This window comes from Heterodontus francisci, chromosome 7, assembly GCF_036365525.1.
Source record: "Heterodontus francisci isolate sHetFra1 chromosome 7, sHetFra1.hap1, whole genome shotgun sequence".
NCBI lineage: Eukaryota > Metazoa > Chordata > Chondrichthyes > Heterodontiformes > Heterodontidae > Heterodontus > Heterodontus francisci.
In genome coordinates, this window is record NC_090377.1 from 44,941,387 (window position 1) to 44,955,711 (window position 14,325).

Consider the following 14,325-nt stretch of genomic DNA (forward strand, 5'->3'; position numbering starts at 1 on the left):
CCCAACTGTAATTGTAAAAATTAATTGTGTTGATTTGAATAGCCCTTATATCTCTTATTACCTGCTTTGTCACCCTTTGCTACTCTTTGTATCTTTCCCATTCACCAGGATCTGTGCTATATTTTACATTCTTTTTCTTTTAGTTTTATATTGTCTCTTACGTCTAGTGGCTTTTTTTTTGGCAAGTAGAACTCTTGCCCTTAGGGGTAAAAACTGGTTCTGCATCACATTAAATTCTTTTTTTTGATCACCTCCCTCCTGTTATTTTACACAGTAACAAAGTTACCCAGTTTACAGTGGGCAGTCTCTGTCTCATCCCATTGAAATCAGCCTTGCCTAAATCTAGAATCTTAGCAGCTGGTTCACATTTTTCCCTTTCAACACTATGTTGAGTTCGATCATATTATATCACTATTTGATAAATGTTCATGCATCATTAGGCTATTAACTAAATCTGGCTCATTACTAAATCTAATATGGCCTGCCCCCTTGTTGTTCCAGGACATATTAGGGCTACTGTATTAGTGGCCATAAGCAACCAATTGCATTAGTAGAAACATCATGGCTCAATTGACATGATCGGGAGAAGGAGGCCTGGTACTGGAAGGCTCAAGTCTGTAGGGCAGTGGAAATAAGAAAACTGGTCGGGGTGCAGGTCTGTAACTGGGTGTGCAGGCAAATTTTAAAATAGAAAGGCAGCAATATTTCAAAAATAGTTCCCATTTGTTTTCTTTCAAAAAAAATTTAAACTTATCTACAGAAAGTAAAACAAGATGATTACAGAGCCAAGGGGAAAAAGTTGAGAAATTTAATGTGATGCCATCTTGGAAAAAGGATACAATCATCATAGCTGAACTTGACATAGGAAATCTGAATGGCAGTTCTTGACAATGAGAAATGTTGACACAAAAATATGACCAAAAACTTTGATAACAGGAAATAAGGGTTTTTAGCCAAGATGTGCACACTCTATACAAGATTTTTAAAATATTATAGATGGTATATAGGAATTAGAATGTTTCCATATAGAGTGTCCCATCTTTAAAGTGTATATCGCACTTTCATAATGGCTTCAGGTGACTACTATCTGTAAAATTAACTGTGCAAATTCAATCAAATATTTATTGACTAAATGCAAACCAATCAAAAAAAATTCATTTATTAGACTAAAATTACCAATTCACAATGAAGAGCTAACTCAAAATCAAGCAAATGCCTGAAAAAATTCCTTCAACTGCTTTGTATAACCATTTTAGTTCACAAAGTCCACTCTATCAAGACAAAGAACTGAATTTTATCAGCTCGCCACCGTTTCCTGGCGGCTCATTAGCATAGTGGGGATGGAAGGCCCGCACCCGTTGACGTAGAGGGGGTGGGTGCACCGTCCCCAGCAACGGTATCCGGCGTCACCGTGCAGGCGCTGGCACCATTTTTAAAGGTCTTCAAGCCCTTACCGGTAATTTTAATTTTTAGAGGTTCCGCTGCAATAAACATGGTAATGAAATTTTAATTAAACTTTGAAAAACTTCTCCCCCCCCACCCCCAAAGAGTGAACAATACAAGAGTGCCCCCCAAAAAAACACCTTTTGCTATGCCCATCTTTCACCCAACTTCAACACCTTTGACCCTCAACCCCTTTCCACCATCCCCACCTTTGACCCTCAACCCCTTTCCAACATCCCCACAACCAATCGGAACGGTTTTCACTGCCTCCCTGACCCGAAAATTTCACTCCTCCCCCCTCCCCACCAGTGTCATGCCTCAGATCTCTGAATGGAGATCCGAAGGAGCGGGAATTCCGGCCAGCAGCCGGAATATCGGTGTGGGATGGCTGTCGTGTCAAGGTAAGTTAATTTGCATTTATTTAAATTGATTTCAATATGTAAATGAAGGCCCCGCTGCTGGGGGGAGAGCCACACCAAAATATCTGATAGGTCCATTAGATGTCATGGATAAACAAGATTCCACAACATTGTAATGGGTGGTGGTGCAGTAACCCAACTAGATAGCTAGCCAGCTAGACCGTATACATCATAATACAAATATCAACATAATTAACAGCTCTACAATATAAATATTTTCCAAGTATGAATTTAATGAATATGAATTCAACTGTATTAAAATACTGTAATCTTAATACAAATGTTTTGCTGTTCAGTGCGAAGTGGAGTAGAGCCAGGAAACTTGAGTTATGCTACAGCTTCCATGTCATTCTCACTTATCAACAAGGGAGTTCATCAATATATAAGTGCTGGCTAATAAAGAGAATCAGCTATCGACTAACATTAAAAACAATGAATGGCCTAGGAATATATTTATCTGGATTTGCACTAAACTGCAGTTAAATTGCACCCAGTACAATGCTAAAGCCATATAGGATTAGCAACTGAAGTGGTAGCACACTCTTTCCTTTAGGGCAGTGAGGAGCAAGGTAATCAGTCTCACTGCCAAGTCATGCTACTGGTTTTGCATCATTGCACATCCAAAACTGCTTTGTGCCAATATAGAAGTGCAAGCAGAACTAGTTGAAAGCATTCCAATCAACTACAGGGCAGAAAGAAAGAGGACACACTCAGTAGATCAGATATGGAAACGTGCAGCAGGGTTATACAGCTACAGAGAAAGGAGGGAAACAATGACATGGACAGATCTGTGGATCAACACAAAGGTTTTGAAATGGATACATTGACAGAGAAACTTGGCAAAAAGGGAAATAGTTGAGTAAGAATTTCCACATGGTAGAAAGTGGGTGCAGAGTTCTGAAGAAGCTGACGTTTATGTCAGATGTGGGATGAGAGGCTGGCACTGAAAAAGTCAAGCCTGGGATGACAAAGGGATTGAGGGTTCGAGCAGAAGTGGGGCAACAAAAGGGCAAAAATGTGACAATATTATCAAGGTGGAAAGAGGAAGTCTTAGTGATGGACTCAATCTGGGGCTTGAAGCTCAACTGAGTTCTGGGCTGAGCTTCAACAGGCATCCAGAAAAAGAATGGGGTCAAGAGCTAAGGCAGAGTTTGTGAAAGACGCTGAAAGGTCTCATATGGACTTGTCCATAATAAGCCGCAGAAAGTTCCGGCTCCTTCATGGCTTGACAGCAGACAGAGTTAGTTGCAAAATTAAAGATTATCGGCAGAGAGTAAAGCCAGATATTGAACCAAAGAAATGTAAACTGGCCCCATGCTTAAGGTCCAACATTACTGAGGGGTAGGTTATACATAGAGCATAGGAAAGGGCCGAGGATGAAACTTGTGGCACAGGAGGAGAACTCATTACAGCAGCTGTGCTGACAGAGTTTGGCAGATTGGACATGGTCAGAAGCTGGATAGGGAGAAGGGGTTAAGGTTAGCCTTTTAAAGAGTAGGGCGATTACAGCAGCCCTGAAGGGAGATGAGAGAAAGCAGGTCTGAGGAAAGGGAACAGTTAACATCGGCAATCATTGGGTTATGAAAGTTGAGCAATCATCATGCTACTATATTTGTGGGATCTTGCAGTGTGCAATAGGGCCTTTATTTTTGGCACTGCAGAACAAAAGTAATTAATTCTATGTGGACTGTTGCGAGATGTTTGAGATATGCTATAAAAATGGCAATTTTTCTTTCCTATAAGCAACCATCAAGTCAAGCCAGATATGCACTATATATGGTATCTATTACAATATTATGTTAATGAGCCAATAAGGATTATGAAGGTGGGATAAGAGGTCATTCATTACTTCTGCAGAAGCTTTTTGAAGCATGTGATGGGTTGCCAGGTAAAAAATAAATCATGTGTTAACTAATGCATGGAATGGCTAGGTGGTTATCACTCAAGGTGCAGTGACAGCTGTCAAATTATATGGCATCTTTCTCATCTTCCAAATGTTTGATCACTATATAAACTTATTGACTAAACAGTTTTTCCAGCAAACACAACCTATAGTTCTGACTCTGAACCAATAAAATATAACACATTCTGCAATTTCTAACTGACATAGCTATGTTATACAAAGCCTTATGCTTGTGGCATATTCCACTCTTACTTAACTAATTCCATGAAAATTCAAATTAGACTTCTTAAATGTTATTAATGTAATACTTCAGTACTTGCATCCATGTATAGAATTGTAGATCAATTGGTATCAATATGATTATTGATTAAATAATAAGGATAGCCATTTGGGTTTCATAAATTCAAAAAATTAAAACAACATGCAGATGAATCTATCTGTGCCTCTCAACATTTCCTTCCCTTATGCCTGTTTAACCTTTGTATCAAGTGGTACTGGGTGAGTAGCCCTCAAAAGACCAAACATTAATCTTCCTTATTTAATGTTCTTCCTGAAAAGGCTCTGAATCACTGACAGGGTGCCACATTTCATATAAAAATGGAGATATTCCAGCCCTGTAATTTTATCTCTAATAGCACTACTCCAACAACCTTGTATTCTAGGCACTCAGAAATTCCATTACAGTTATGTTTAAATATGAACCAGAGATTCCCCTAACTACTGACTAACACAGTTTTCTATACAGTTTTCTGAAACATGACAATCTATACAAAAATATCTTGGTCTATATGTACCAATATTTCGTCACAATGCTAAAAATGCTGAATGTTACGAATTTGGGTCTCTTTTTATTTCCCTCTTCACGGCCAGACAGAATCAAAGGACATTCCAGTTCCTTGGGTGTAGCGTGTTTCTCGTTTCCTCAGACAAGCTAATGAATTACTTATAATTTAATCTCTCGGCAAATCACGCCCATTCAACACATTAATCTCATTTCATCGAGGTATTTCAGTACACACTTTGCTTCAAAAAATGACAGTGGAAAAATGGTCAAAACAATCCTGAAGGAGAAAATTTGCAGGCTATGGAGAAAGAGCGGGGCATGGGACTAATTGGAGAGCTCTTTCAAAGAGCCAACATAGACAGGATGGACTGAATGGCCTCCTTCTGTGCTGTAGCATTCCATGATTCAATCTGTTTTGATGATGTACAGTTTGTAGGATTTCCCAGCATGCAGTAGAGTTACTTGAGTTCTTGTAAAGGGTTGTGTCCCATGATCCTCCGGCATTATACTTCAAACTTCCATGGATATAGATGCAAAACAATCTTACAAAAAAACAAGTCATACTGACTTTGAGCTTGAAATTTCAAAGCTGTTGCGACTGCCATCTGATTAGCTATATTTATATACCATTAAGTGCAATGGTTTGACAGGTCAAGTCAGCTGCTAAACATCATATCTGTATCCCAGCAGCAAACTATCCATGAGCAAATCCAAAGGAGATCTGCCGGTAATTTATAATCACTGTATCTTTAAGATATTTTCATAAAACTTTTGCAGTAAATGTTAAACAAAATTAGTAGTTGCAATGCAAACTGTTCTGAATTTGTTTTAATTTGTTCTTGGGATGTGAGGCCAGCAGTTATTGCCCAAGCCTAATTGTCCTTGAGAAGGTGGTGGGGAGCCACCTTCTTGAATCACTGCAGTCCATGAGAAGCAGCTACTGTTAGTGCTATGGGGGACGGAGTTCCAGTATTTTGACGCAGCAATATGTCAATATAGTGTTTCAAATAGGGAAAAAAAATTTCATTTAGATGTTTTCATGTACCTCAAATACTTTTTCATACAGCCACCTTCTTGAGTCTGAATGAAGATATTGTATTCTTTCAGTTTCTTCCCTTCACCATATCAAATTTTATTTGCGTTTAACCTGCATAAAACAAATGCAAATTAGTTCAAACCAAATCAGTTTACAATATTACAGAAATACTAACTTCAACTGAGGCTTATTCAATGGCAGTAAATTATTACCCTGTGGTTATACAAGTGTCACAGCACATTATGACACCTGAAGCATAATGCCTGAGGCTATACTCCAGAGGATCATGAAGCAGTTGCTTGCAGTACTTTTTACACCTGAAACTTATTCTTGATTTATCTACCAAATATTTGAAAAGTATCTGTACTGTAGTTAATACCTTGAAAGCTTTCCTAGAACTTTTTGAAGGACAAGTATTATGCACCCGATATATGCAAACAAAAATTTTAATCAAACAATAAATATAAGGGATGATACAGAAAAAAGGCTGAGAAACATAAAAACCATAAAGTAAGCAAAAGAGATTAGGAAGCTTAAAAAGCAGGCATGAAATAAACTGATGATCAAGAGGAAATACCTCAGGCCTTTATAAGCACATTAGAAGTGAAGGGATGATCAAAAAGTGCAGGGACAAAGCGAACAACAGAGATGCTTAATAAATCATTCAACTCAATTTTTACAGATGAATTTGAAACAAAGGCTCTAGAACTCTATGTGCAGGGTGTGGAAGAACTTCAAGATAAATATCTAAAAACAGACTGCACCAAAAAAAAAAGGATAATAGAATTACAAATAGAAACATTGCCAATCCCAGGTGCTATACATCCCAGCTACTGGAGGTGGTTAGTGAGTACAGAATGGAGGTGCTAACCATAATATTCAAGAATATTTGGAGATCAGAATTGTGCCAGTAAGATGGCAAATGTGTTTTTTTTTTAAAAAAGATAATTTTGCATCCATAGCTGTGGAAGGTTGAAGTATGGCATCACAGGATCTTGGGACATAGCCCTCCATAACAACTCAAGGAATCCACTACTGCATGCTGTGAAATTTGACAAACTTCACATCCTGACAACACACAGATAGAATCATGGAATGATGCAGCAGAGGAGGAGGTTATTTGTCCCATCATGTCTGTACTGGCTCTTTGAAAGAGCTAGCCAATTAGCCCCAATCTCCTGGCCTTTCTACATAGCCCTGTAAATATTCAAAAGTAAGGAAAAGAAAAGATAATCTGCGAAATCGGTGGACAATTCGTTCTACTTCAGTTGTGGGTAAACTTGCAGAAATTAATGAACATTTATGGATTAATCATGGACACTCAGCATGGATTTGTAAAGGGCATGTTGTGCTTGACCAACTTAATTTAATTTTTGGAAAAAACAGAGCGCATAGAGGGGGCTTTATACAAAAATTATTGCAAAAGATGGTGATGAACCTCCCTCTGGAGTGCCCACTCACCTGCCATCGGCCCAATTCCACTCCCCTGTCTATTCTGGAAACGACAGGGCAGCTTGCGTCACTCCTGGTCTCCAGTTCACCCTGCTTTGCCTCTTGCTCCCCATCTATGCGCAGCTGTGGTAGCTCATGGAACAATCAGCAGGCACTAAAAAAATCAGAATTTTCACAAAGATTTATAGGAACGTGAGGTGTTGAATATAGGTGATGGATTTGCTTTCAGGTTTCTTGGCTGCAAATTTGGGGGAGGGAGCTCTTTCTACAGATAAGTCACTTTATAAAGAAGTGTATATAGCAGAAGCTTTCTTGAAAAAAATGTTATCACTGCTCTTTTGAACAGAAAACTTTCCAAATTAAGCACCAACAAAGACTTTAAAGTAGGGTAGTTTCTAGTTCATCAACAATAAATTCAAATTTGGTTTTGTTCAAAAGTCATTAAGCACTCTATTAATTGTTGGAACCAGGCAACAACTAAAGTCTAATTAACTTTAATATATAATTTATGCTTGGTAGCAAAAAGCACTCACTTCAATTTGTTCTCTTAAACTACACTACACGTAAATAAGAAAGGAAATTGATTTTGCAACGGGGTAATACAAACATTTTTTCTCAACTCACTTAAATTCTATGCTTGTCCAAGAAAATTAAATATGTAAACTAAAAGTGCCCTACCTTGTTAATTGCATGAAATAAGATTCCTAACTTGTGATCTTTCATTTTTGAGATCTGGGTTCAAATCTAACCCAGACCTATGAGATAAAAGTTTTGTCTGTTTGCTGGCTGTGAGGGCCCTACGTAAAATGAGCCTCAGCAGTTTCAACACAGTTCTTAATGGAACTGGAACCACAACACAAAATTGGTCTTACTTTAGCAGTAATTAGCAAATTCACTCACAGAGGCCACAGGGCGTGGAAAATGCAGAAGTGCCACATGGATGCAGTTAAGGGCTGCTCTTCTGAGATTAGGGCTGAGGCACAATGTTAGGGCAGAGCACAGGAAGCTTTTTTTCCCTGCATTCAGCTATGCTAAACCTGACCAGAGAGTACTTTAACCTGAGTTGAAATGAGAAGAGTTCCATCCCATTTCTCATCTATTATAAGCACAAAAGGTATTTTAATTTTAATTTCTGATTTTATATACACATGGAAAATTTAGCTTTCTCCACTGTGGTATTATAATAATTCATAACTTAGATAATAGTAGAATAAATTGAAGTTGTTCCATTGTAACAAATGTGCAAGTAAAATACCAAACATGAATTGGGAAAATATTGTACACAAAAATATTTTGTGCATGTCTGAATTGTATTATAATTTGTAGTTGGGGTAGCAGATAATCTAGTAACTTAATTGGTAACTTGCGAAAGTGAATCATAATCAAGAAGTTGTCAATAACTATTATGAGCTGCGCAACTCTTTAGAAAAACAACTTACATTTACATATTCTATGATTCTATAATATACTGTTATGGTGAACTTCCCAAGGCACTTTAGAGAAGATAATACAAAAAAAAAGGATAAACTAACAGGAAGTAAACCATCTTAAATCAAGTGCTTAAAAGCTCAAGTTGTAACATTTAGATAGGATTAATTTTGCACCAGATATTTAGCAATGGCATTTCCTTTCAGTAGGTTACAATCATCAATATACATTACTTTAAGCCACTTAGATTCACATTCTATTCTACAAAGGACTGTTAGCTTCACCATGATTAAACAAACACTGAAGTATTAACATTTTCCGGTTGTTAGCTAAGCAACAATCTATATTTGATAATTTGCATTATCTAAACAAAACAATAGTGACTGCAATAGCTCAATGGAATACAGAGGAAGGATATACTGAAATGACTGTTCCACCTCCTCCTGCAATTGCACTCTTTAGCTGACTGAGAAGTGACCCCATGTGTCATTTTGGCTGACCTATCCTCTCAGCTTAAGCAGATTGCCAGAATCAAAGTTCACCATTTTGAGTTGTAGACTTCTAGATAGTTTTACCAGTTGTTATATATAATGTTACTCTAGTTCTAGTTAATACTTTGTCTTTGAAGATATCCAACTTGAGGTTTTGAAACTTCATGATCGGGCTTAGGGTTTCTGATTGTAGACGTCTTCTGGATTCAACAGACTTTAACACAGTGAAGTTATGAGAAAACTGTGTAGGTTGTAATTACCTTATGCTGTTTCTAAAATAAGTGCCAATTACTGAAGGTTTGGTCTAACACCAAAAATAAATAGTTAATACATGCTTCAAAATAAATCGTCATTGGGTAATTTGTTCTAACATCTTAAACACCTCAATTTTGAATTCTCATGGGATAAATAAATGCAGAATCAAAAACTGGGCTTTATAATTTTTAATTGTTAACAAAAGCAGGACTAATCTAGTTTCCATACTTCTTGGCTGAGAAAACTACTCGAAGCCTCAAAGGTTTGAGCACATAATCTAAAATCACATTTCAGTACTGCACCGTCAGAGATGCTGTCATTTGGATGAGACATTAAAAGATTCTCTCTCTTTGCTTAGATGGGCGCACATGAACTCAAGGCACTATATTGAAGAGCAGGGAGTTCTCCCAGTGTCCAAGCCAACATTTCATCCTCAACAAACAGCAACAAAAAAAAAATAATTCATTAATTTGCTGTTTGAGGAACCTTGCTGTGTACTAAATAGCTTTCAGATTTACTCAGTGACTGGATGTTAATTGTAATATGAGAACATAGATAATTTATACTGTACTTTGCAGTGCTACCATTTTTTAAATTCATTCATGGGATGTGGGCATCTCTGGCTGGGCCAGCATTTATTGCTCATCCCTAATTGCCCTGGAGAAGGTGGTGGTGAGCTGCCTTCTTGAACTGCTGCAGGGGAGGCGATGGCGTAGTGGTATTGGCACTAGACTAGTAACGCAGCGACCCAGGGTATTGCTCTGGGGACATGGGTTTGAATTCCACCACAGCAGAAGATGGAATTTGAATTAAATCAAAAAAATCTGGGATTAAAAGCTAGTCTAATGATGACATGAAACCATTGTCGATTGTTGTAAAAACCCATCTGGTTCACTAATGTCCTTTAGGGAAGGAAATCTGCTGTCCTTACCTGGTCTGGCCTACATGTGACCCCAGATCCACAGCAATGTGGTTGACTCTTAAATGCCCTCTGAAATGGCCTAGCAAGCCATTCAGTTGTATCTAACCGTTACAATACGGCAATTTAACCATAAATCTCAGTAAATACTGAGATCGTGGATCATACTGTGTTTGTATTTACATGTAATGCAATACTTTTGACTTGGAGTTGTGTCATACTTGCAAAATAACTTAAAAACTAAAATGATGAGAATTCTCAGTTTGTGTAATAAATAGACTGGATATGACATTAATTTAATAGGTCTTCTCCATAAATTATCTCTGATTATCTTATCGACCATTGTGTAGAACATCATTTTACAAGTGAGAAGCAATGTTCAGTATTGTAGTATAGCCAGCACTCACAGCTCTTCTGACTCTGGCTTTCTTGGCATTTCCCCTCCATCAGAGGCAGGAAATTCCTGGTACCACACTTTGGAACTCTCTCCCTAAACCTCTCCACCTTGCTAATCTTTTTTCCTACATTCAAAATTTTCCATAACATCTATCTCTTCAGCTGTGCTTTCGATCATCTCCCCAAATCTTCTTTTGTTACCGCTCAGCATCCATTTTCACCTTTTCAAAAGCAACTTGTAACTTTAATACATTAAAGATTCCATGTAAATACAAGTTATTGCTGTAGATAAATTTTGTTAACTAACGTTTCAGGAGTATTTTGAACATGATTTGTGACATCATGCATTGAGAAATCCAATATAAATCAGCCATTTGATCTCATATCACACTGTAAAACAAGTACAAATAAATTGCTGCTCGCACATGTTAAATTTCTACTGTATTATTATAAATCACCTACATTAAACTGAACACTTTAGCGATGCTACACATTTATGTAGACAGGACTGAAAAATCCACCATTAATGTGAAAATGTCAAAGCACTGTCGAACTCAGGCAAAGGTGAATGAAATCTGTTTGCTCCCCTTGGACAATTTGAGATCCATTTTATTACATAGAAGAATTTTGTGATGGTCGAATAAAATATTTTTTGAATAAGGACTTATTTGTTTCAAACTGAAGTGTTCAGCCCATGTATCAGGAAACTTCTCACAACAAAGGCAAGAAATGCTTTTGTTCAGCAATTAGTCTCCAAGTACACCTTCAGTTTCCACTGCATGCATGCATAAAGAAAAAAGCTTGCATCTACACATCTTTCACCTCAGGACATTGCAAAGCACTTTACAGGCAATGAAGGGCCTTTGAACTGTAGTCAATGGTGTAATGTAGAAAATGCAGCAGCCAAATTGTGCATAATACTATCCTATAATACTATGAAATCCATGACCTGGTCATGTTGTTTTTAAGTGCTGGTTGAGAGGTGAATGTTGGCCAGGAAAGCAGGAGAACTCCTCCCCCTTCTTCAAATAATGTTTTGGGATTTTTTTTATTCTTTCATGTGGGCATCACTGGCAAGGCCAGCATTTGTTGCCCATCCCTAATTGCCCTTGACAACTGAGTGAGTCTGGAGTCACATGCAGACAACGTAAAGACAGATTTCCTTCCCTAAAGGACCAGATAGGATTTTACTACTATCAATTATAATTTCATGGCACCATTACGGAGACCAGCTTTCAATTCCAGATTTTTTATTAATTAATTGAATTTAAATTCCACCAGCTGCCAGGGTGGGATTTGAACCCAGATCTCCAGGGTATTATAATAAAAGCAAAATACTGCAGATGCTGGAAATCTGAAATAAAAAGAAATGCTGGAAATTTGAAATAAAAACAAGAATGGCTGGAAATACTCAGCAGGTCTGGCATCTGTGGAGCGAGAAGCAGAGTTAATGTTTCAGGCCAGTGACCTTTCATCAGAACTGACTAGGTTAGAAATGTAACAGGTTTTAAGCAAATAAAGCGGGGATGGGGCAAGAAATAACACAAGGGAAGGTGTCGATAGAAAAAATTAACACCCTCTCTGCACTAACGCTTTGTCTTTCAGCACACCATTAACATACCGTTTGCCTTTGCTCCATGACCTTCTGGTCAGTTATTCTCTGTGAGACTGTCTCAGTGTTGCACTGAAGTGCCAACCTATCCTTTTCATTCAAAGCCAAATTGGTCAATGTCAGTTGCGCAAAACAGGCCAGTGAATACGGCAGCCCATTTTACATCGCACCCGATTTTCAAGATACCCAGAATGGGGCATGAATCTACAACCCTCTGACTCAAGAGACAAGAGTGCAACCACTAAATCAAGACTGACATACACTGTGAGGGTCCTGGCTGATTCTGTTTAGATTCATACTGTGCATAGGTTGTGGCAGTCATTGACTTCTTGGCTAATGACATTCCCCATACCAACTATAAAAGGGCAGGCAGAGGTTAAAAAGTTGCAAACGTAATTGTAAAGCATCAGCGATAGTGAATTTCACCTCATAAGATCATAAGAACTAGGAGCAGGAGTAGGCTAAAATAAGTCCTGCATTTACAGGTACGACAATAAAATATAATCTAGTAGTATTTAACTCGATTGGTCACCGAAAGCAATACCAGCAGTACGTGATAATGTGTCCTAGTGCCTTATGCTACTGTACTACAGATTGGACCTGGACCTCACTGCCAACACGTCCTCTCTTCCCCCCACCAAAAAAAATCCAATCAGAATATTCACAATCCCCAAACCGCCTAACATCACTCGTTCAATAACGTCATGATAACCACAACAAAGGACAAGAAGACGCTAAAACTTACGCATAAAAGTAAAGGAGAATATCACATATTAACGATCACAACTAGAAGGCGAAATTCTGTAAACAGAACCCCCCACCCGCCCCCCTCGTTCCCTCACAGTTCCTGGTCAGATGACCGTAAATCATCACTCCGGGCAGCCTGGTCCGCGCACGCTATTCTGGGAATTGTAGTTCAATCCCACCCGCCTGCTGGAAAGGAATCGACCGGAACTTCCCCTGCGAAGAAACTACAACTCCCGTGATGCAACGGTTGAGTCACGTGAGGCACGTCCGCGAACGAGTGGGCGATATACTCACAGGGGGCAGCGAATGTTCCATGATGTAATAGTGATTGACAGCAGATTGGACCACTCAGTTTGAGCGACGTGGAAACTGGCCAATCAGTGGTCGACAGGATGTGGAGGCTGGAACGTTGCCATGTGCGCCAATCAGGCTTGGCTGACCCAAAGCGGGGTGTGGGCGGTAATGGTGACGGCTAAATGAACTTCTGGAGGCGTCCGCCATTTTGGCGCTAGTGCGGAAGTTGTAGTTGCGTCTCGAACTCGGAGCGGCTGATGGTTCCGCCTTTTCATGGTTAGGTAGCTCCGAGTGTATCGGCTCTTTTTTTTGTTTTTTTGGCGGCTTCATCTGGCAAAGCACCTGAAAATGGCAGGCAGATTACCGGCTTGTGTCGTGGACTGTGGCACAGGGTAAGTGGCGAGCAGTGGAGGACGAGGAGGGTTGGAGGGCAGTAATCTGACACTCGGTTCCTGCCTGGGGAAAGCGGACGCTCTGAGTGTTGGGTGTGGGCCGGCAGGGACTCCGCATCATTTCAATACACGCTAACGATCCGCGCCCTTGAATGCGAATAAAGTCAATGCGTTGGGGCGGAGCGGGCGGGTTGGGTGGCACCAGAGGAATCCAAAATCGTGGCCCGGGGCAGCTTTGACAGTAGTCGGTGTGCGGTTACCAGTCCGCACCCCTTGTAACGGAGCGGGTCTCCGCCCTTCTGTTACATCTTAAAGCCTCAAGTGAACGGCCTCGGCCTTTCTTTAGATGCATGGTCAGAATCTCTCTTCCCTCACCCGCCGTTAAAAGATGCTTGTGAGGCGCGGTGCTGTTTTACTCTGGCTGCAAATAAATATTTGCAGAATAACCGTGATGGAAACGGCCATGAGTGAGCAAGCGCGAAGGAACTTCCTGGTTGTCAAAGCCGCTTCCTCCTTTCATGCACAATTTCCTAATAAGGGTGTTTTTGGGGACAAACTGATTTTGGCGATCAAACTGATTTTTGTTATTGACTCTTGATTTTTATTTCGAGCACTGACTGAAAGTTCAATACGAATTACATTTGTTTTTAAATACTATAAGCAGAGTACCTTTTTTGAGCAGTTGAGATTTTCACATTGCACTTCCGCTTTTCAAAACAATCACCTTTTTGAGAAATGTTTGAATGAAGTATTA

General features: G+C 39.3%; 2 protein-coding genes across 6 annotated transcripts in view; one reads left to right on the top strand and one right to left on the bottom strand.

Annotated features, from left to right (window-relative positions):
* Window positions 1–12,972, bottom strand: part of LOC137371953 (solute carrier family 35 member F5-like) — a 119,041-nt gene extending 106,069 nt beyond the window's left edge. For all 5 annotated transcript variants that reach the window (XM_068035116.1, XM_068035114.1, XM_068035115.1 and 2 more), the window contains exons 1-3: window positions 12,884–12,972; window positions 7,047–7,191; window positions 5,595–5,696 (exon numbers count right to left, since the gene is read on the bottom strand). In XM_068035116.1, coding sequence (XP_067891217.1) covers window positions 5,595–5,611 — 17 coding nt within the window. In that variant the 5' untranslated portion in view covers window positions 5,612–5,696; window positions 7,047–7,191; window positions 12,884–12,972. The remainder of the gene's footprint in view (window positions 1–5,594; window positions 5,697–7,046; window positions 7,192–12,883) is intronic.
* A 412-nt stretch (window positions 12,973–13,384) lies between these two features.
* LOC137371954 (actin-related protein 3) overlaps window positions 13,385–14,325 on the top strand; it is a 72,383-nt gene continuing 71,442 nt past the window's right edge. The window contains exon 1 of the mRNA XM_068035117.1: window positions 13,385–13,571. Coding sequence (XP_067891218.1) covers window positions 13,528–13,571 — 44 coding nt within the window. The 5' untranslated portion in view covers window positions 13,385–13,527. The remainder of the gene's footprint in view (window positions 13,572–14,325) is intronic.